This window comes from Solea senegalensis, linkage group LG3, assembly GCF_019176455.1.
Source record: "Solea senegalensis isolate Sse05_10M linkage group LG3, IFAPA_SoseM_1, whole genome shotgun sequence".
In the NCBI taxonomy this organism is placed as follows: domain Eukaryota; kingdom Metazoa; phylum Chordata; class Actinopteri; order Pleuronectiformes; family Soleidae; genus Solea; species Solea senegalensis.
Window position 1 is genome coordinate 8407417 of NC_058023.1, and position 23428 is coordinate 8430844.

The 23428-nt window shown below is 41.2% G+C and overlaps 2 protein-coding genes across 4 annotated transcripts; one reads left to right on the forward strand and one right to left on the reverse strand.

The window, feature by feature from the left end:
- Positions 1-250: 250 nt before the first annotated feature.
- On the reverse strand, positions 251-4949 carry haus4 (HAUS augmin-like complex, subunit 4). Its single transcript, XM_044022197.1, has 9 exons — positions 4784-4949; positions 4452-4591; positions 2693-2824; positions 2236-2376; positions 2041-2137; positions 1783-1928; positions 1459-1589; positions 882-950; positions 251-734 (listed from the first exon to the last, which is right to left on the reverse strand). Exons 1-9 carry the CDS (start codon positions 4848-4850, stop codon positions 548-550), a joined length of 1110 nt encoding a protein of 369 aa, XP_043878132.1. The 5' UTR covers positions 4851-4949; the 3' UTR covers positions 251-547.
- Positions 4950-6379: 1430 nt separating this feature from the next.
- On the forward strand, positions 6380-22036 carry fxr2 (fragile X mental retardation, autosomal homolog 2). Of its 3 annotated transcripts, none has more exons than XM_044020216.1 (18): positions 6380-7126; positions 9880-9932; positions 10839-10932; positions 11941-12012; positions 12103-12147; positions 13376-13524; positions 13731-13824; positions 14883-14999; positions 15087-15257; positions 15358-15436; positions 15559-15716; positions 16117-16203; positions 17363-17582; positions 17716-17892; positions 18394-18588; positions 18876-18983; positions 19194-19282; positions 19379-22036. In XM_044020216.1, exons 1-18 carry the CDS (start codon positions 7076-7078, stop codon positions 19487-19489), a joined length of 2070 nt encoding a protein of 689 aa, XP_043876151.1. In that variant the 5' UTR covers positions 6380-7075; the 3' UTR covers positions 19490-22036. The 3 variants fall into 3 exon arrangements, with proteins under 3 accessions (XP_043876151.1, XP_043876152.1, XP_043876153.1); XM_044020217.1 differs by having other exon boundaries at positions 12106-12147; XM_044020218.1 differs by lacking the exon at positions 12103-12147 and having other exon boundaries at positions 6381-7126.
- Positions 22037-23428: the final 1392 nt, after the last annotated feature.

The window sequence follows — 23428 nt, forward strand, 5'->3', positions numbered from 1 at the left end:
AAGAACTGCTTTGTCCATGTGTCCACTTTTATTGATTTGCAGCACGGATCCTGGGCAAGCCAGTCTTTGTAATTTTCTTCGGTGAGCCAGAGATCTTGGAATTTGCATTTCCCAGGCATCACGTAATTTGCTCCCTCTTGCTTAACGTTACTCGTCATTGTTCTGTGCAGAATCTCACATCAGCGTATATTCTATGTAGTCCTAGTCGAAATATCAACTGAACTTCTTTCTTGCAACAAAATTCAAGCACTTTCAATGACCCATGTCTATTTATGACAATTTTCAAAATCTTTCAAATTCACAAGAGTTTCAAGGACCCGTGGGAACCCTGCATTATATTTCTGTTTGGGAGAATACACACACAAACAACAATACTATTATAATGAAATGGGGCTTGTCTTTTCTTAAGAAAACATATTACTGAAGCAGTTTAAGTAGTTGAGTTAAGAGCAGATTCTGTCAACCAGCAGTGTGTAGTCTCTGTGTCATGAGCTCTGACACACTGCAATACAGGGGGTGGGTGGCATCCCATAATCACATATGAGATTCACTTATTACTGTATTGCATGAACTCCTTCACAGCCCAGTTTTTCATCTCAATCTCCTGTCGTAATTTGCAGTACTCCTGAGCCAGAGCCTCAAAGTCTTTGCCCAAGATCTCAAAGGAGGCCAGTTTTAACTCCACAGACTGCTTCTCCACCTGACACGCCTTCAGCTCTGACTCCAGCTTTCCTCTGGAATTGAGAACAACATTTGATTAACACAAAAAATTGGTGAGATTAGTCTGTTAACATTAGTTGCCCTTCAGAAAGCTCCAGCAGAATGTAAAAACATGACAGAGAACAGAAGAAAATGATATCGACAAACACAAATTGCCTCACCTTATCTTTCTATGAGCAGATATTGCATCTGCAGTGTATGTGTCCAACTGGATTTCGACCATTTCAGCCCTTGAAAAGGAAAGAAAAACTAATTTAAATGGACATTTGGTTTATATCGCCATCTTTTCTCTTTTCATGTGAGGTGATGACTGCGGGTTGGTGTTATTTTTCATTGCAATAATGTTGCTATGTTTTGGGCTTGTATGCCATCATACTATGTGATATTAGTGTTAAAATGACACATGAAAAGAAAATAATGACGGATGTTCACAGCATGTAGCAGACTTAAACATTTGTGATTAATCACATCACTGAACTACTAAGTAAAAATATAATGGCTTAAATGCAGAATAATTGAAGAATATACACTTAAGTTACAATAATCCAAGGCATTTTTCTTAAGATACTTAAACAGTGACATTTCAGCCCATAAATAACACACATTCCTGATTTTTGAATGTCAGAATATGAAAGAAATGTGTACATTAATGTGGTGTACTATAGTTTTGATGATGGACTAAAATGTCTACATTGTGAAGTGTATTCATGATAATAAACGGCAGTGAAATCTCCTTACTTTATCTTCTGTAAGACAAGTTCACATTTGCCTTCAAAGTATTCCAACTTCTTTCCATCCAGATCAGTCTGAGTCTTCAGTCTGTGGTCCAGGATGAGAGACTGAAGGAGCTGAACACACTTAATCAGCTCCTGGTCAGGGAAAGAAAGAGTAGAATATGGAATATTGTTTTGATACTTTGCATACCCACATAAAAATGATGTACTACTTTTGTCTGAATTCCTAGTATTTGTTTTCAAATGATGCAAAAACAACAGAATACTAATCAATTAAAACACACAGATACATTTAGGTTATATTCCTTATCATAAATAAATCATTTACAGAGAGGTAGAGTTGAGTCTGTCTCTGCAGGAGTACTGTGTTTTCCCTGCATGTGTCCTTCAGACTCTCTGCCCGTTTCTTCTCCTTGTCCAGCAGGACGGAGAGATGTGACAACTTGCTGTTCTTCAGACCCTCACTCTCATTCTCTAGAAGAGATAACAAAGCAACACCCTGAGTGAGATGTCCATGCAAAGATGTCATGCGACATAAAGATTCTAAAACTAAGTTTGCCAGTAAATCAGTGTGGAGTTACCGTACCCCATTCAGGTTGATAGTAAGAGAGAAGGTTCAGGCACTTTTTCTTGAGATGTTTCTCCAGCTCTCTGGGTAAACTCTGTTTCATTCTTTGTACTGTCTGGAAAACATAAATATAGAATGGGAAAACACACTCAGCCAAAATGGAATAAAAACCGAACAAATACTTCATGGCTGTGCTGTAGGTTTATAACTTACCTTCTCTGATGGCATGAGCTCCAGCACCTGCTGTGGGTTCAGGCCCAGAACAGAGGGCTGGTCCTGGTTGATAGAGCTACTGGGATCCAGCATTCTGACACACTGAGCCACCAGCAGACACTTGTCCACCGTTTCACAGAACTCCACACAGAAAAAGCAAAGCAAATGACCTATTACATGTGTTTATGTTACATGTTTGTTTGTTGTAATAAAACATCATAATGCCCCCCTTAACCACCTTCTGCTACTCTGAACAAAAGCAGTTTCAATGAATGCAAACCTGGTCATTTAAATTCAACATGTGTTGCAATTGTGTAACAAATTGTCTTCTAATGTTCTGCCCAGTATGAGGAGTGATAGCCCATAGTGTTGGGCTATCATATAGGGAGAAAATTATAAAACCAAATCTACTTATCACTATATTGGTATAATGTGCCAGTAAGTTTAGGAAATGCACCATTGTCTGGTCAGGAGGTACAGTGGTATGGTGCTTCCTGACACAGCAGTCCTGGATCATCTCCTGCAGCCCTCTGTAGAGGCTCTCAGAGTGCAGCCAATGACGCCTCTGGGTCTGCAGCTTCTGCTCAGCCTGGAAGAGACATAGACTTAGTCCAAACTTTATTGTCATTCAGCATTGTTCGCAACAGAGTGTACAACAGAATGACATTCTGTTTCAGTGGCTCCAGAAAAGTGCAATATACATATATATATATATATATATATATATATATATATATATATATATATATATATATATATATGTATGTATATATACATAGATATATATATATATATATACACATACATATACACATACATGTAGAAAAAGATTACAATAAGATACAAAAATATATAATAAATAAAATATGTCATAGAAATATAACTAAAAGTATTTACATAACCGCATAGGAGCATAGCACAGTGTAAATTGGATAGAATCAGAAAAATGTTACTTCTTTTGAGTCAAATGACACATTGCAGGAGAATGATAATATTGCACAAAAAAAGTGAGTAAGTCAGGTCAAGTGCGACTGTGTAAGGCGTATTGCTCAGGATGTGAGTTTGATGAGAGTGTATGGGTGTGTGGAGAGAGGGGTGGGAGGCACTGATAATTTCAGCAGCCTGATGGCTGGGGGAAAGAAGCTGTTGAGGAGTCTGGCTGTTTTGGCAAGAGAAAATCAACTGTTAGTACAACAAACTCAGACCTCTAAATGCCAAGGAGGGTTTATGTTTATGTGACTGTAGTTCTAAATGGTTTCCAGTAGTGGGCAGTAAGTCATAAACTACTAACTGTGTTATTAAGAATCTTTTCTCATAAATTTGAGGATGCAGCAAAAGGTTGTTTGCTCTAACTTAAAGTTGCAGTGCACCTAAGTGCAGTGTTGTTGTTGATGTTATTATTCTCACTAGTTACATATTGATGAATAGAAAACCATGTACCATTATTTGAATGGTTCTGTCAAGAATTACTTTCAGACCTGACTGAGGGAGCGTATACAGCTGAAGTGGAGGGGCGGGTTAGGACAAATAGCATTTATCCAAAGAAACTGGTTTTATGAATAGTAAAATTAATGTCTGAAACTATTAATGGGCGGGTCACACGGTGGTGTAGTGGTTAGCACTCTCGCCTTGCAGCGAGAAGACCCGGGTTCGAGCCCCGGTTGGAACAAGGGCCTTTCTGCATGGAGTTTGCATGTTCTCCCCGTGTGTGCGTGGGTTCTCTCCGGGTACTCCGGCTTCCTCCCACAGTCCAAAAACATGCAACATAGGAGTGAGTGTGAGAGTGAATGGTTGTTTGTCTCTAGCTGTGTGTGGCCCTGCGATGGACTGGCGAACTGTCCAGGGTGTACCCCTCCTATCGCCCGATGAAGCTGAGATTGGCACAGCACCCCCCGCGACCCTCTGGTGGAGGATAAAGCGGTTAGATGATGACTGACTGACTATTAATGGGCGCTACTTTGGGTTTTCAGCCTTCTCAGTTTAGTAGTGCAATGTTCTGTCTGCCTTGACATAAAGCAAATCACTTCATCTGCACAGAACCGGAATGCCACCGGGTGACATGATAGATCCAAACACTGCTTGTGGAGGTGAAGTGTGAATGTAAGAGACATTTGTTTATATTTAAAAGTTACACACACTACAGTTACGTTTGAAATACATCAGCTGAGAATTGAGCTGAAAGTTTTGTTCCAGTGTGGACACAGTGCCGCCGATACCTTGTCCAGCTCTGATTTCAGTGACACAGTAAGTCCAGTCTGGTCCACATGTTGGGCCAAAGTGGCAAGTAGTTTACACAACTGTGGGTTCCTGATCAGATCTTCTTCGGTCATGTCACTCAAAGGAAAGGAGGCAAGAACTGGGTGACAAGAAGGTAAATACAGTGAGCACAACTGAAGAATAATCAATGTGGAAGCAAAATGTTATCTCTTAACTTCTCTACTTTATAAGATAGTTAGCTTTAAAGCACCATAAGTCTTTTTTTTTTTTTTTTTTTTTTACAAAGTAGCAGTCTTAGCAGCAGTAAACAAATCAAAAAATGGTGCTTTACCTTGTTGGTGCAAACTGTCGCCATTCCCAAGAGATGTCATATGAATAGGGTCTGGTCCAGCGGACATTTTCAACTGATTTATGTACTTATATAAACAAGAAATCTGTTTTTGTAATCCTGAAGACGACGAAAGAAAAATAAAATGTTTCTTTCCTGGTTGGAGTTGCGCGCGTCGGCAAGGAGTGTCCTGATTGGCTTGCTCGCTAGACCACGTGATCATCAGGTGTGCAACGCCAATTTTTTGCCGACCAGCAACAGCTGCCTGACTCCCGTGGGGCCGCGCAGAGAAAAAGGGAATACAAAATAAATACACTCTGCAGATAATACATTATTTAAAATAAAATGATACAAAAAAATTACATTTTAAGAACAAAGTGAATTTTATTTGGATTGCTGGTGATACATTTTACGTAGTTTTGACATGTTTCAAAGTTGTAATAGTAGTAGTAATAACATTCTAATGACAGTATTAAATACATTTATGAATCAAAAAAGACTCATGTTAAATTATATACTATTTTTGTTGTTAAGTAGAAAATAATTTTATATATATCTAATATATTACACTTAAAAAACACTACAAGTAGACACAAAGAATAGTTTAGAATAGAATAGAGTTATAGAATAGAGTATAGGTTGTAGTAACACCACATACATTAATAAAGGAAATGAAGTATGCAAGATATAATTGAGTGCTGGGCACAATATAGATCTGACAGAACTACAGGGATTCTCTATTCACACAGAGAGCAAGCGTTTCATGTATGTGCCCATAAATGCTCCACTACTCACAATTGTAAGGAGTATGCAGGAGCATCACTAATGTATGTGATATCATTCTGTTGTGTTGACATAATGACATAATTTTCAGTCTGACATTTCTGTGATTCATAATTTTACAAATTGGTTAATAACATTGATCTGTGAAGGCCTGTGTTAGCCCCAAAACCTTCTCTCCACTCTGAATCTGGGGTTCCACAGCTGTTAGTATTCCTGTACTGAATGCTTCTCCACCATGACCTCTGGGTCTCATGTGGGCTCCTCACAGCTGTTGTATAGTCATATCTGTTGCCCATATCTGGTCTTCTTGTTGCAGCATTCCTAGAGTTTTGTAACCATACTCTTGCCCTGCTTTGTCTTCACATTTGTTTAACTTATTATTCTGCTACAAACAGGCGCAAAAACACAGCATCGTTTTGTGTACTTATTCTATATGTATATATTTTTTTGTAACTTTCCAGTTTGAATCTCTGTGTTTTTTAGCACGTGATATAACTTTTACGCAAAATCTATAGTATGGTGCTGTTTACACAATGGCTGATGGTGCTCATTCATCAATGAGTGGGCAAAATTAGGAGAGAGCCAGTCAATTTAAGTAACATTATAACTGACATGGCATAAAACCAATCGACTGTGTTTGGATGCAGCCCTCTGCAATCCATTGGCCATGATTATGGACCAGCCCTTATTTGATAAACCCGTCAACGGAAGGTACAGGTGATTGTCGAGTTGATTGACCAATCAAAGGTCTAGCTTTTCCTAGTAGGCGGGTCCTAGCTGGTGAGGGGTGGGGTGTTCGAGGTCATTCAGTCCCTCTCTGATTCACTCAATCGGCGTGTGTTGGAGGGGACGGGTAGTTGGAGTACGGAGTCGCCGGGCGGTAGTGCATCGTAAACGCGTTTTTGGAAAAAGAAACACCGCTGTACCTTGCACCGCAGACTGAAGTGAAACAACCCCCGGTGACGACTTGGAATTGTGAAATTACTCAACGCGACGACTGCGCCACTGATAAACCATCAAACGCAGCCAGGCTATCAAATGCTATTCAGCTAGCATCCCTAAAAACTGACGGGATCAAGGTGTTGATAGCTAGCCTCCCAGCTAATTACCCATCAGCTAGCATCCTCCTGCCGTAGCATCATTAGCTCCCCTCTAGTCCTCTCGCACGTCGAGACTTGACCACAGCTCGTGGCGGTGCCGTGCATCTCGAGAGCATCACATCTCACATTCAGACAAGAACAGACAACGGAGTTTTTTTTTCCTTTACCGAGTGACTGGTTGCTACCGCCGCTACTGGAGAGACCGTCTGCGTTGCATTACTGTTGACACCATCATATCCATCTCCCCAACCCCTTCACCTCTGTCCCTCTCCCTCCACCCGAAACACTGGAAATCCACAAGCGGCCGGAGAGCGGCGACGGGCCGGCGAAGCTGGGGGTGGTAACGTTACCGGACTCGCAAGGAGTCGTGGCGGCTTCAGACAAGCACAGCCGGGGGGATCTACCGACAAGTATGGACGGACTGGCCGTTGAAGTTCGCGGCTCTAACGGGGCCTTCTACAAGGTAACCTAGTAGCAGTCGCAGTTCTTTTGCTGTCGCAGTTAAAAGTTTTGTTTCAATGAAAATATGAGAGGGTTTGTTCTTCTGAGCGCGGCACTAGCTATCCTCTGCTTGGCTAATGTTAGCTTAGGTCCAGTCCTGACAAACGGGGATAGTTTTGCGTCCTCCTGGGGTTGGCCATTGTGGGGTGGGAAGCTAGCTCTGGCTAACAGTTAAGCTAAGTACACTTGTCATCACCAATTATGGCCTTATATATGGTCTTTACACACAAGAGCTGTGGGAAAATGTCATAGTTTGTAAATGACTTACAACTAAATGTATTGTATTCATATGTGTGATGTAAACATTTAAAATAGAAGCAAGCAGCGAGTCAGACAGTTGTGCGATGAGATGCTACATCAAACCTCACACATTTAATGTTTGTTTTTATAGCCCAGCCCACGTCCTAGCTTCACAACACATGATTCACGCTGTGATAAGGAAGACTGTCAGTTTCTGTTTCTATTCTCTACCATTTTCAGAAGAAACAATACTCATATACAGACACAGATACATGAAACAGTGAAATGTTTGTTGTTGCAGCTTGATTTCATCCCATGTTAACCCCACAGAGTTTGGTCTTGGTAAATAGTGAAATAGTTCTGGATTTCTACCAAATTTCCTGAAATCTGGTCCCCAGCTTGATATGACACAATTACGACCGAGGATCTGCAAATGACCCTTGTCAATCCCGTACAGATTTGTGGTTGGTGTACCATCTCCTGTTCTCATCTATCCACATTGTTTTCGCCACTGTGCTCCTCTTTTCTGTCTCAGGGTGTTCAGCTGGTCCGTTGACCACATGGTGTTTTAGGGATGAGCCTATATTTACCCTCCTCATGCTGCTTCACCTGTCGTCCTGTTTTACAGGGTGACAGCCCTGCTCTGGCATGAATGAGCACTTTCCACTCTTGTCTGTTGCATCCATTATCTCACAGCTCTTGTTCTGTGGATGAAATGGATGCCCAACTGTGTTAATGACATTCTAAATTTCATATTCCAGTAGATTTGTTGTCCTTGGTGAGAGATGCCAGAGGAAACGTATTACTGACCCCTTTTCTGTTGTGAATGACACACATGATAAAATGGGTTATCATCTTTCAAGCATCTCATTCCTCTTGGTGTTATAGTCATTCTTTTTCTTTATCAATGAATCACAAATATCTATGATCATTTATGAAGCTATCAAAATTACACAGCACTTGTCCATAAAGTGGCACTTTGTCTTGTTTTAATGGTCTGAAAACTAATAAGAGTAAGGGTGTGAAAATGAAAAGTTAAATTTGTAGACTGGAACACTGGTGAGTTAAATGTGGAAAAAATGCAACTTTTTCATTTAGGTAGTTTTTTGGAATGTGACAGTAATTTTGTTCCTTTACATTACATTTTACATTACATGTCATTTAGCAGACGATTTTATCCAAAGTGACTTACAATAAGTGCATTTAAACATTTGGGTACAAATAAGAGCTAGAAGTAAGAGCTTCAAGTAAGCCAACTATGAAGTGCTAGTCATAAGTGCGATGTATAAGTTTTTTTTTGTCGTCGTCGTCTTAGTCGTGGTAGAGTCAGAAGAACTCTACCAGGTTCCTTTTGGTCATCACATGGGCCTGCATGTAAGCTGGCTTGAGGATGAAGCCACATCATTCCGGTGATGCCAGTGAACTCTCTCTGCCCCTCACTTTTCCACATTCTACAAAGAGGGCTTTCCTGCCCTTTGACCTGATCCTACTTGGTAGAAATAGTGCTAAATGTGACATGACATGTACATGCAGCTGTCACCTAATGAGACTTGCTGACATTGCTTGTTGGCTAGAAGTAAGATGCAGGGCAGTGTGGGCAGCAGTAGAGGCAACTGTTCATGGAGATGGCAGAGCATGAGAAAGCAACTGTGATTGATAATCACAGCCAGGGTATAACAACCTCGGTTTGTTTTGATCCATGATAAAACCATTGCCAGCTTTTTCAGTGTAGAGACGGCACCTTCCTAGCAAGGGAACCCACACCCCTGCTCTACACCCCCAAGCATGATTGTGATTGAAGATATCTGCAGACTCTGTCCCATATATAGTAGTGTCACACAGAGGGAGACATGCCACACCCACCACCTTCCTCCCGTCATTGCTGAGGAAAGGGGGGGGGGGTGTCAAGGTTTATGACGTGCTGTGACGGATTTGTTGATGGTCTTGATGGACATGTAACACATTTCAGGGAGCTCTTTCGCAAGAGTTGTCTCTGGGCATCATGCAGTCTGTCCATATAAGCTAGTCCCAGTGAGTTCTCACATATGCCATACATGTGCTCACATGAACTTGTATTGTCTGATGTGCTTACAAACTGAAGCTCATGCTCTTTAATTCTGTTTTAATTGTGTATGAAATAGGTTGTGTTCGAATCTGTATGTGAGTGTGCATGTGATTCACAGGCTGCCTGTGCTGTCAGGAGGAGTCAGTCTTACTTCAATTTACAAGTCACAAGTCACAGCCAGAGAATAGTGTCAGTGACGTGACGTCTTGGCTTCCAAAAAGCTCTGGATGCTCTTTTTTTTCCCGCTCAGCGACAGTCGGTGTTGATCGAGTGCAGCTTACACACCGGCTGTCTGTGTTGTTTACATGCAATATCAAACCCTCACAGTGCCACCACCCCTCACGGTTCTTTTTTATCGGTCTGTCTTGTACTTTCGTGGTAATAGTTCTTTCTCTCTGCTTCTCTTTTAGGGTTACATCAAAGATGTCCACGAAGACTCGCTCACAATTGTATTTGAAAATAAGTAAGTTTGCTCTCTCTGTTAACATCTCCCCTATGTCTGCTTTTATGATGGTTTCTACATGGGGGAAATGAGGCTTGAAATGGGGTAATTAATAGTAACAACGACTCCTCCAGGCCGGTGTGTCACCCAGGCATTCAGTCGTCCACTTCAGCACCTGTGCTTGGCACGCAGCTGTCCATACACGTCTCTCACAGTTTTTTTACTTCCTGCCCTGACCCCTCCTGCCCCGACCAACCTGATAGCATGCTTTCTATACTCCAACCCTGCCTCTGGTCCCCCTCGTCTCTCTTTATCTACTTGGCAGAGTGTAGATTAGGATGCCCCTAAAAATAGTGAACCAAGGTATGCAGGGTAGGAGGAGTGGCACAGTAGTGGCCTGTGTCATTTTCGGTATCGTTTCATCCCCCCTCCGTCTCCATTTACTTTCCCTTAGCACATGGTAGTCTTGGAGAAACCAGTTGTATAAGATAGTACATGAACTCCCACCATTTCCCCCTATAATGCCCGTAATAAGCCTGTTAAATGAAAATTATTTTTAAATCTAAATTTAATTATTTGGAGTTGTATATAAATCAAGTGTGGCCTTTTGAAAGTAATTGATGAACTGTATTGCTCTGTGGGCTGCTTTCAAGTTCTTTGTTAATGTGAAAGGATATCATATACTGAACATCGTCACTCAGACACACTTCTTCATCGAAATTAACGAGTCATCTTAATTTTTTATTTTTATTATGACTATTAATGTGCTGTAAAGCTATGAGTGGGTGACGTAACCGTGCCATTGTAGCCCCAGTGTGTCATGAGATACAAAGACCGCTTGAACCTTTACTAAGTCCAATGTTTGAAACATTTGGTTTTTGATAAGCTCACAAATGTTTCTGTTTTCCCAATTCCTTCTCGCTGTAGCTGGCAGCCAGAGAGACAGTTGCCCTTCAGTGACGTGCGGTTGCCTCCTCCAGCTGACTACCACAAGGAAATTGGGGAAGGAGAGGAGGTGGAGGTGAGTCGTGCCACTTTGTGACTCAGTCCACACACCTGACTTCTCATTAACTTCATGTCTGAAGGCCATGGTGTTTTGTTTTTTTATTAAATAGATTTTTGCTTGTCGTTTCCAGAATGTCCATGTTGTATCTGAATTATTAAAAACATACAAGTTACACTTATCCACATTAATGCATTTTTTTGTATTTTTCCTAGTGTAAAAAAGCTTGTGGCACATGGTTTGATAGTTGTTTATTTTTATTTTTATTAATACTTTGCTATGCATTTCATTGTTTTTTGGGCAACTAATTGGAGGAGGATTGTATAATAAACATGTTCTAGATTTGAAATGTTATTGTCAGGTGTGAAAGATAAAATTTAAGGAATGTTCGCATTTACAAAGCTAAAATTACAGAATTTCGTTTCATTAAAAAAACATGTCATATTAGTTGGTTACTCATAATCCGTTGATTGTTGCAGCCCTATAATCTTACTGAAATAATGTAATTGAAAGCTTCACACTCAAGTCTCATGTTGTTTACCTCACATACAGTGCTTAACAAATTTATTAGACCACCACTCAAAGCCACAACTTCCCTAAATTAGCAGCATTGGTAATTAGTGAAATCATTTTTTTTATGTTTCTATAATGGTTAATACACCAGTGTTCAGAAGCTCTTTTACAAAACAATATTTTTAATTGTTGTCCATTAATTTCCAAATTTACTGTTTTACAAAAAGACCTGAAAAAATGGTAAAACATGTTATTATATATATGTCAAATTGTCGTTATTTACATCCATTGCTGAACGGGAAAGCTTTGTTTTCGTGGTTGACTGTTGTACATTATGTATTCTGTCTGGTCTTGTAATCACTACACATTCATCTCATGGCATTTCATGGTTTGAGATATTTTCTGGATAGGTAAGGCCATGTCCACTGCTCATTGTTTCAGACAGTTAAAAGTGGCATTAATGAGTTGTAACCGTTGTGATTAGGGTATCATTTACCGTGTGTCTCCTTGCAGGTTTACTCCCGAGCAAATGAACAGGAGCCATGTGGCTGGTGGCTGGCACGAGTCAGAATGATGAAGGGGGAGGTAAGTAGTTCCCAGAAATGCTGTGTGTCAAAGATTGAAAACACCAGAAACTTTATTTACACATTGTTTCTTTGTTGATATGTACTAAAGCAGAAGAATGACCAGGACAAAAAAACAGCACATGGAGCAGCAATGGTGATAAGAAATCCTGCTTCCACACCTGCATGTTTCCATGAATTTAAACACCACAGTGCCACAGCAGAGATTTACGAATAACAACATGATGCTGTTTTGTTGTCTTGTTTACATATATTTTAGACAATAGTGTGTGTTTTTTTTTATTTTTTTTTATTGTGTCTAATTTGCCTAATCTTCACAGGCCCTGGATGCTGTGGTGTGTTAGTACCTGAATTCTAGTGCATGGGGCTTAAATCTGTTTGTGCTATTTGGTTGAAACATATTTATATTATTGTGAAGATATCGGCTAGCATTCTCAATGTCTCAGTATTTAATAATCTGTCATTGAAGTGAAGTGAATTGATACTACTGGGTAATGAGCCCAAAGTCTCAGCTTGTCCTTGTATGATCTGACATAGTGTCTTAACATATATATATATATATTTTAATACACATTCAAAGTGACACGTCAGAAGGGATTCCTGAAGCACTGCTAATTTGAGTGGATTTAAAAAAAAAATCTGATAATCACACCACTCTTTCAGCAAAACAGTTTAATTTGAGACTAGATTTAGAGCTTGTGTCCAACATCAAAATTGATCTTGGCTTTTCAAGAGCCAGGGAAATTGAAAAATCAGCCTGTAGAAGGTTCATAATTTGAATCAAATCAGAACCATCACCGGGGGCTGTGTTGGTTGAAGGGGTAAGGGGGCACAAGCTGCAGGTTGAATAGTGGGTCAGTAGGATGTGTAAAGGACAGCTTTGCGGTGCTACTGAGCCATGGGAGTTGCTGCTCGTGTAGTGCTGTTATTTGGGGCAGTCTGATAAGAGCCTGCAGGAATGTCCAACAATGACTGATGGCTTTAATACCGTCCTTTGAGCATGGAGTGTGCAGTGTTCATCTCACTGCCTCCCCCCTTGCTCTTGGTCTATGCTTTGTTTTGTCTTTGTATCTGTCATCTTACATTTAGTCTGAAACAAAAAAATGACATAATTTAGGTGAATGGATAAAGCCCGAGATGAAATGCATTTTGATATTAGGTTTAGTAGTTTTTCCATTACCTTAAAAGATGACACAAATTCATTTTTAGTGTGACGGCTCATTCCTAATATTTTAATGGATTGTATTGAGTAGTTTTGCACTGTATTGGCCTGGTGATGCTGGATATGTGAGTCGTCAAACTGCCTTGCGTGTGATATTTCTGCTGGTTTTATTGAAAAATTACATCTTTTGTGCCGTTTTCAGTTCTACGTGATTGAATATGCAGCATGCGACGCCACATACAATGAGATTGTCACATCGGAGCGCATCAGGCCCGTCAACCCCAACAGCCCTTCATCTCGGAACTCCTTTCACAAAGTCCCCATCCCTGTCCCAGAAGACCTGAGAGACATGTGAGTGTCATTAAGTTGTCGTATAACATGCTGCAAACTTTTTATTATATAAATATAAAACATTTTAAATTGTGACGATTTTATTGTATGAATGGAGGATTTTACAGTTTAATTCTGGCTTCACATGATGCTTCTATTGTAATGGCTCACTGCTGCCAAATGAATAACAAAGCTGACCCTCCTGTGGACTCTTTTCTTATCGACAGCTGTGCAAATGACAACATTCACAAAGACTTCAGGAAAGCTATCGGAGCCAACTGCATCTTCTACAGTGCCCAAACACACGAACTTATTGTGCTGGTGAGTACCATAAATACACACTTGAGCTCAGTCTCACCTCGTGAACAACGTAAAGGCCTTATTTGATAAACACTAGAGCTGAAACAATTAATCGATTATTAATCAGCTACTAAATTAATCAACAACTATTTTGATAATCAATGAATCGGTTCAAAGCTTTTTTCATGATTAAAACAAGATTTCCGATTGTTTAAGCTTCTTTAATGTGAGTATTTTCTTCACTCTGGATATCAAAGAAATCATTAAAATGTAATCATTTTGGTTTGTGGTCAAAACAAGACATTTGAGAACATCATCATTTCCAGGTGTGACGAACACCGATTAACATTTTTTAAGGTTTTCTGATATTTTATGGACCAAAGGATTAATCAATTATGAAAATAATCGTTAGTTGCAGCGCTAATACACACAGATGAGGAAATCTGTGTACTTCGTTCTAAATCATACCATAAAGGTACCTTCACCCTTAAAACGGCCTCAGTTCTTTGTGGCATAGATTAAAAACATTTTAGAGAATTTCTTCCATGTTGACATGACTGAAGTTCAAGATCTTTGAACTTTAGATCATGAAAACAAAATAATTCAAACATTTTGTTTTGTGCTCTCTTCTTCCTGTTTTCACACCAACTGGAGTAAACACTGTGTAATTTTAAAATCCCTGTAGATCACTTCCCTCAAACCAGCCCCACACCAGCAATCATACTGCAAATTCATCAGATGTTATGTTAATGTTTTGCATTGCTGCTACATGATGGGCTAATCTGCATGAATAAAAGGTGTACAGATGTTTCTGATATTGTGCTCAGTGTTCCCCTTCATGCCTCTTTTGTCAACAAAGCAATGTCAGTATTCTGATTATGATAGTATGTTTTTGTCTTGGACGCCGGTTGCCATAGTAGCCATGGAAGGGAATATTTTGTGTAATCGGTTCTTTTATCTTTAAAGCAGGTACTTATGCTTTTGTGTCTGTTAAAACCAAAATCATGGTCTGCTATAACTGAACACTCACTTTTAGCATAAATACCAACTAAATTTCTTTTTTTTTGTTTAACTTGCAGTCTACAAACGAAACCACAGTCAAGCGTGCAAGTCTTCTGAGTGACATGCATTTTCGCAGCATCCGTACCAAACTCATGCTTATGTCCCGCAATGAAGAAGCCACCAAACATCTGGAGGTAAATGTACTCTCTTGATGCAAATGCACAAGCAAAAACTTTAGTGTATAATTGTTCTCACGGCACGTTTGTGTTTTCCATGGCCAGACAAGTAAGCAGTTAGCATCGGCATACCAGGAGGAGGTGAGGGTCAGGGAGGACTTGATGGGTCTCGCTATTGGGTCTCACGGTGCCAACATCCAGCAGGCAAGAAAGGTGCACGGTGTCACAGCTATCGAACTAGAGGAGGAAAGCTGTACGTTCAGAATCTATGGAGAGGTAAACCGCTTTATGAGTCTGGATATGCCCCCTTTTGTTTAAATGTATAGAAAATAAATACTCTAGTGTAATGTGTTTGAATGTTTGTGTTGTGCTTCAGACCCCAGAGGCTGTGAAACAGGCTCGAGAGTATCTTGAGTTCAGAGAAGACTACTTTCAGGTACCCAGGAACCTTGTAGGTGAGTGAGCAATGTAACCTTCCTGAGGGAGCTCATTTTGTAGGTGACATCACGTTTCATCCACGTATGTACCCTTGTGTTTTGACGTCGTTAAGACATCCCTCATTCTCTTCCCCCCACAGGCAAAGTCATCGGCAAGAGTGGCAAAGTCATCCAGGAGATCGTGGACAAGTCAGGCGTGGTCCGTGTCAGGATTGAAGGAGACAACGACAAAAAGCTTCCCCGGGAGGAGGTAGGCAGGCAGGGGGCTGGCAGGGACGACACTGCCAACAGCAAAGAGGTAATGGACCGCTCGGCTGGTCTCCCAGTGCCCACACCTCCCCAGTTCCCCTCTCCAAAAAATCTAACTTAAATGCAGCAGGATGTAGACCCATGTGCTGTCTGCTTTGACACTTTTCCCATGCTGCTGCTTTGTCTCTTCTTTCATGTGTTTTCATTGATTTTGACGTGCAGCCCACTACACAGCATATGTCAGTTATGTTGGGCGTGTGTGGGCACTTAGTTGTGCATTTCTGCTGAGTGTGCTTTATTTTTTTTGTAACTGTATTAATTGTTCCACAATTCAGAGGTTTGCAATTCACCATTTAGAAATGTCCTCAATGTATGATGTTGGTGACAATGGAAAGTAGCACTTAAAGTCATCATCTCCTCATGCCTCCCCCTCTTTGTGTTTTTATCAGGGCATGGTTCCATTTGTGTTTGTGGGAACCAAAGAGAACATCAGCAATGCTCAGGCTCTGTTGGAATACCATGTTTCTTACCTCCAGGTAAGTTCACCAGTAGATGGCAGCATCTGCCTTTCCTTAGTTCCTGTTACTCTGCATGTTGATAGCATTTCTGTCCTCTTGATAGTGCAGCTATTTTTGTACTCGTAGATATTTCTGCTGCGAATAACTTGGAGGTTTTTAGGGGAATCCTGTTTCTTAGAGTGTGACACATAGATGATAGGTACAAGGTGACGTTGAGAAGTAAGGGTGCATGTGCAAGACATGTTGGACTGCTCACCTGTCTCCCCCCCCGTCCTGAACCACATGAGGAAAGCTGCTGAGAGCGCCTCATTTTGTCCTTACCTCATGTGCTTTTATAATTATCCCCTCTCTCTGAGGTGGGGTGAGGGGTACACTGGAGTTTAGATTACCAGCTATTTGGACCCTGAGCGTCCTAAAATAACCACAGCCCTGCCTTACTTCCTTCACACCTCCCCTGAGGTTCAGCTGTCGTTGGTGGAGGCAGCTGTCACACGGTGAAGTGAGACCTTTAAAATGGCATAAAAACTGCTGTCAGTGCAATGTTGCCATTAGAATAAACGCCTCATCCATACAGTGGCTCATGTGACTAAAAAAATAAATAAAAGATTATTGATTACTTAAACTTCATCCTGGCTGTGGTTAGCATGGAAGTTCAGAGGATCCCCAGCAACACGATATTGCTCTACTGAGAATTAAGACATTAGTCTCATCGTTTTGCTTTAACTACTTTTTTTAACTTATGGCAATCAAAGGTGCTGGGGAGATTTAATTTGAGCCATGTTTACAGATTTGTGAACAGATTTAATTTATTTTCTCCTTTTACATTTGGCAGTGGAGTATTGGATGTTTTGATGGAAGTTGTTGCATGGTGTATGTTCTGTCAGAAAAGTTTTTTGAGAGCCACAGTTGGTTGGAGGACTGCCCCCCAGTGGTATAGCAAGACGTATGCTTATGCTACTGAAATCAGTTAAAAAAGATGGATAAGTTATCAAACATCTGCTTTCTTCTTGGTGTGTGGCAGCAGCAGCACCATATCCAGCTGAAGTTACATAATTTTGCTTAAATGGCAGTTTGTGGATTCTTTAAAGTGTAGGACAGGCTGCAGGAACGGAGTATGAAATATGTCAGTCATCCGTGTTTAGAGGAACGGGCTATGAATTGTATTTATTCCGTATAGGAAGTGGAGCAGCTGCGTCTGGAACGCCTCCAGATTGATGAGCAGCTCCGTCAGATCGGGGTGGGGTACCGCGCTGCTCCCAATCGGACTGGAGGCCCAGGTGGTGACCGGGAGAAGGGCTACTTGACAGATGAGAGCAGCAACTCACTCCACGCCTCTCGTACCTATGGGGGCCGTGGCAGAGGACGCAGGGCCTCCAACAGCCAGTACTCTGGATATGGTGAGATTGAAGTGGAGCTGACACATTACTCTGATTGCTTTAAAATAAAGAAGGTTGTCACTTTGTTGTTTTTCTGTTCTTTTCTGTGTTTCTGTTGTGTAATTCACTTTTTCTGGGCTTTTGCTTGATGCAGGCACAAACTCTGAACTGTCTAATGCCTCTGAGTCGGAGGATATCGAGCGAGACCAGAGGCCCCGCGGCATAGGCGGAGATGAGAGAGGCTCCCGACGGGGCGGCCGAGGCAGAGGCTCCAATTCCGGACGAGGCCGCGGAGGGCCAGCGTCCAAGCCTTCCAACTCCATCAGCTCAGGTATCAACAGCCCAAAGTACTGACTTTCATCACCGATCATTGGTCCAGTTTTGTTTGTCAAAATTTCACCTTCTCGGGCAGTTTTGTCCAAGTAGTCCTTGCAGCAGCACTGTCATTTAATCTACCTAATTCTATAATAAAAGAGTCATTTTGACAATACTGTGGCCTAAGCTGGTGGTAATAACTGAGGTTCAAACTAAGTATTTAATTATTTTAATAAAACATTGACTATTCAGAACTTTAAGGAGAGCACGTTATCACATGGTATGAGTTATAGCGCTGCTTTGTCTTCCTGTTCAGTCTGACAGGTGATCTGAGGCTCAGATGGAAAGAATATGCACCTAAGGCATGTAAAAAAGATGACAAGCTTTAAGCCAGCCATACTGTAAAATTGTCTTACGTTCAACTGTAGAGTGAGCTTTATGATATAATTTATTGTTTCGGCATTCTGTGGGTTAAAAGTCTATACATATGAATGTGTTTCTCTTGTGGGATTTTCAGTGTTGAGGGACCCAGACAGCAACCCATACTCCCTGCTGGAGGGTGAGGGAGAGCTTGCCGAAGGAGATCTCAACGAAGGCATGGGAGGGGACCGCCGCAGGCGCTCCCGCCGTCGCCGCAACGACCAGGAACCCAGTGTAATGGACGCTGCTGGAGAGTCAGACAGCCAGGCCGGCCCAAGTGAGAATGGACTGGGTGAGAGCTTCAGTGTTTTTTCTCACCTCTGTGGTAGAAGGGTTACAGAGCATAATACAGAAACCACAACATCCAGTTTCACTCTGACCTTTTCAAGATCATACTCTGCCACTCTACACACTCTTGACAAAAAAGGGCTAGGTATTGATTAATAACTTTTACATCTTGTATTATATTGATATCTGGTCATTGATACCAAGTTTGTTGGTATCGATTTTATTAAATCAGTTTTATAGTAAACACAGTAACTTATCGAAGTTACCCATACTTGCTCATTTGGCTTTTAGATGACGAGGCGAGACCTCAGCGTCGCAACCGAAGCCGCCGCCGCCGCAACCGTGGCAATCGCCCAGAGGGAGGCTCAGCCAGCCGTGACAGACAGCCTACAGATAGTGGTGAGTCAATGGATTTTGTTTGTGTACATTTCCCACTTTACATTGAACAATATATTCTTTATCAATATAAATTCTGATTGCTCCAATTTAAATTGAGCCTGGTGATGTCGACTTACTCCACTGGTGCAGGACATTTTGAATCTAAACCTACAGTATATGTATAATGATCCCTCAGCAGTCATTCTAGCTAACAGATGTCTATGTTTCCAGTAACGGTCGCTGACTACATATCTCGTGCCGAGTCCCAGAGCAGACAGAATTTGCCCCAGAAGGAAAACCACGCTGTCCCTGAACCTAAGGTACAGACAGAAACATACAGAGGCAAAACTCAGCCACAGTTTTACAGTATTGATATAAATGATTTGATTATTTTTTTTCCCCTCATGTGTTCACAGGAGAATGGGACCAGCGCCAAGAAGGATGAGCGAACACCCTCCAAGCGTTCCCCCAGCAATGGCGTGACCTCGGCCAGTGAGACTCTGACCTTGGTCAACGGGGTCTCGTAAAGACGTGACCCTGTGCCCGGGCGAACCCAAGTCTACAGCAAGACTCCATGGCAAACTCTGTCCCTGCTTGCATTAACTTAAACCTTTAAACAGATGAGTGAAAAATACCTGACAAAATACATGAATTCATACTATGAGAGTGAAAAAGTACAAAAAAACGACAAACGCATCTACTTAAAAACACGCGTTAACGGTGTATGCTATCCTATCTATCAGTACGTAGTGCTTATTTAAAAAACAAAAAACAAAAAAAACTAGCTTGCCAAAAAAGAGCTGGTGGATATGACTTGATTTTTAAAAATACTGAAACACAAGAAACAGGACGAGACTTTTTTTTTTTTTTGGAACTGTTATCTTTGTTTGTGTCCTTTTTTTGTTTTTGTTTTGTTATGTTAATTTTGTTCATTGTTTATCACTGGTTTGGACTTAGCAGTCGCTCTCTCAACCAAAACAGACGAGTCTCTTAACAGTGTTAAAGTTCAGACAGGAGAGATGCAGGCTGTAGGGAGTGGCGTACGAGCAGACAGTCCAATTTGTTCGTGCACTGAACCTCACAGGTGGAGACGGATTGGAATATTGATAGACATTGTGCCTTGAATTTGAAAGAAAACAACAAAGAATTAAAAAAAAAAAAGCTAGAATTTTTTTCATTAAGTTTTTTTTGTTTGTTTCCCAAGCGGAAGAAAAAGAAAAGGTTTTCTTTTTTTGTTTCCAAGGAGAGAACAAACCTGTGAGGGAGGAAACAAGTTTAAAAACAAAAGAGGGTGAGGGAGTGGCTGGCCAACGTGAGGAAAAAGAAGTCTGGTGCCAAACATGAAATTCAAGGCGCTCGTCCTCATTCCGAGTTGAATGGACAGCGTTGGGGTCAGTGGGTGCGTGTATGTACGTGCATTTGTGTGAGTTTCCGTGTGCAGAGGAGAGATTTGGCAACCACAAACCTAAACTGGAGGGGGCGAGGTAACAAACTGGACAGTTCGCATAGTGAGGCGTGTCTAATTATCAGCAGGCCTGAGAGAGAGCGTCAGGTGATGCTTCACTTCCTCCTCTCGCCTGTTTTGGGTCTTAAGAGGGTCCAGGGTGGTTCCCGTAACAGCCCAGTAAAACAGGACAGGCTGAAACCAGACGGACGGCAGCCTTAAAAAAAAAAAAGATTTACACTTAAAGAGAACTATACCGTGCCTCTTTGTCTGTGTTAGAGGGGGGGCGGCGGTGCTAGCTTCCAGCCACACGAGTGTCTTGATAAACCACCGCAGCGCACAGCTTCGGATGCACACAAGGGCGACCACCTTTCTGGGAGAGAGTGTAGGTAATCTGGGGGAGGGGGGCAGGGGCCTGGAGACTACGGACTGTGCGATGGAGACAGCTTCAAATGACAATGAGAGCTACATGACACACAGGCCCACATTTACAGGTACATACACACACACACACACGAGGCATGCACACCAGGTGCGTGTGAGCTCAAGTGGTCGCCCACGTGACACAATGTAGAGGAGGAAAAAAGGAAATGTTAAAACAAGTGAGGTGTCTGTTTTGTACCTGGCAGTTTGGGTTGGCAAATGGAGTAAGAGAGGGACTGGAAACTCAGTGGCTCTCTGCTCATGTTGTTACTGTTGTCTTGGTTACCGCTCTCAAGTTTTTTTTGTTGCTATTTCCACATCTTAGAAAAATATGAAATAAAAAATTGAAGTGAAATCAACTTGTTCTCTGGAGATGAACTTTGATTTCTCTGTCTTGTGAGTTTGCAGTCTATTTTTCTAACTTGCATGGCATTTAGTAAACGAGTAATAGGTGGTGCCTGTCCTGTGCATGAGGAAAGGGTGTTATTAATCTGATTTACAAAGCCATTGTTTCATTTATTAGAATTGCTGCTAATGTACACATTGAATGTCCAACTTAAGCAGAAACTCAACCCTGAAGAGACGACGTTAAAGAAATTTTAAATAAAGCATTTCCCCCACCCCCCCACTCATCTGCCCAAAACATCCCAGTTTCTATCTGTTGACACATGGGTCAGGGACCTGTTCCTTTGCTCACAAGTTACTGAATCTCCATGAAGTATTACATTTAAAAAGGGCAACATTGTGCATGACACGCAAGCGTCCACATGACCAAAGGTTTTGAGAGACAGATGAATGGGATGTGTGGTTTGTCGAAGGATGACACAGATGCTGCTGTTACACATTTCTGCTCACCTGTATGTTGTGTTTTTAGAGAATGAACGAGCACTTGAGTATTTGTACCTTGGTTCACTTGCATGAGTGTGTGTGGAGGACGAGGCCCTACTGGTATGTTTGTGTTTTACCTTTATACCTCATTGTGTGAGTACTGTATTCCCTTATGTATCTGTATCCCTCACGTCCTGTTTGAAGGCTGCTTTGTGTGTGTGTGTGTGTGTGTGCGTGCGTGCGTGCGTGCGCGAGTGAGTGTTGTGAGTGTGCGTCTGTGGATGCTGGTTGTACAGTCGACTCCTCACTGTCAGAATTTGTCTCTGGTTTTCTCACTCATGTTCTGATGGCAATAAAGGACTTTTCATTGTTTGGTATACAACTTTTTCAAAAGGGTTTCTTTTTTACATGTACGTTACTCTTAACACAGCAGCCACTAATAATACTAATAATAGACTGCAGCAAACTGCGGTATAACAAATGATGTTGGAAGATCACCAAGTGCAGTGATGAATTACTCTCAACTATTTTAAGCATTAAGTGTAGTCCAGCTTTTTGGCTTCATCCACATTGCCTTTGTTTGTGATTTGTTTGAATTATGCTTTTTTTAGGTTTCCTTAAGGGTTGGACTCCACATTAGGTTCATTTAATAAACAATTAAACATCTGTTAACTCTTGATCAACAGATAAGGATAAAAACGGATTATTACTTTCATTATGTGACCGTTTTGCAACAAATTAAGTAGAAAAAGCTGCAGAGTCCAGTTAAAAAGCAATAAGATGACCATCCACTCAATGCCAGTGCTGCATTCAGTGCCACAGGTGATTCTCTTTAATATTGATTATTGAAATGGCGAGGTCATAGGTTAATTCCAACAAAACATGATGTTTTGCTTTCTTGAAAAGCTGAAAGAAGCTCTGAAAGATGAGCCTGTGTCTCCCTCTGCTGGAAATGTACTGCCATAGCCAGAGTCCTGAGACAAGTTGAAAAATATTATTCACGTCGTCATTGAGCTATTCATCAAATGGAGTTGTATACATTTATTCTCCTACTGCAGAGGTTTAAAACAGCTTTGTCTTTTATCACAAAGAGCAAATATCAAATAGCAAAGGTCAAGTTAATTCCTCCCCGGACAGCAAACCGTGTAATGACTCTAGATATTTTAAAATCATTTTGTCCTTCCTCTTAGGCTCCAACCTGAAAAGGTATTAATGCAAGAGAAGCTTGTTTTGAGCTCAAATGTGTATATCGACATGGAGAATTAGACTTTATTTTGTCAAGCTGCCAGAAAGGTGCTGAAATTGGTATCAAATACATTTAACATCTGACAGTCATAATCTGAATGTAGTGCACACAAAGTCTGTAATTCAACAGGAAACATTGTCATTTGCCTTTTGCAGCAACCAAGCACTTAAAGCTTGCTTAATTTTCCTCTTATCTAGAATGTAATGAACAAAATCAACAACATCATGCCCTATTGAAGAGAAGACATGAACTCCTCTGGAAAATACTTACCGATATTATAAAACTTCACAAATCATACATGTGGGCTCCTTCAAAAATATCTGTATGATGCATAGTTTGTTTAAAAGTTCGTTTAATTCGCCCGAGTATTGCCTTTGAACAGTGAAAGGCAGTTCAAAGTCCAAATAATGCAAAACAACCTTTAAAGGGAAGCAATCAAATGTCAAAACCAAACAATTTGATTTCAGGTCTATTTAAAAAAGACGAACGAAAGGCGGGTCTCCTTACTTCCCCCAATCATAGTCC

Coding starts and splice junctions, on each gene's coding strand:
- haus4 (XM_044022197.1), bottom strand. CDS start 4,850: ATGTCCGCTGGACCAGACCCTATTCATATGACATCTCTTGGGAATGGC. Junction 2,825..4,451: donor TGAAATCAGAGCTGGACAAG/GTATCGGCGGCA, acceptor TGTCTCTTCCAG/GCTGAGCAGAAGCTGCAGAC. Junction 735..881: donor TCTGCTCATAGAAAGATAAG/GTGAGGCAATTT, acceptor TCTCAATTCCAG/AGGAAAGCTGGAGTCAGAGC.
- fxr2 (XM_044020216.1), top strand. CDS start 7,076: ATGGACGGACTGGCCGTTGAAGTTCGCGGCTCTAACGGGGCCTTCTAC. Junction 15,258..15,357: donor CGTTCAGAATCTATGGAGAG/GTAAACCGCTTT, acceptor GTTGTGCTTCAG/ACCCCAGAGGCTGTGAAACA. Junction 15,717..16,116: donor ACACTGCCAACAGCAAAGAG/GTAATGGACCGC, acceptor TGTTTTTATCAG/GGCATGGTTCCATTTGTGTT.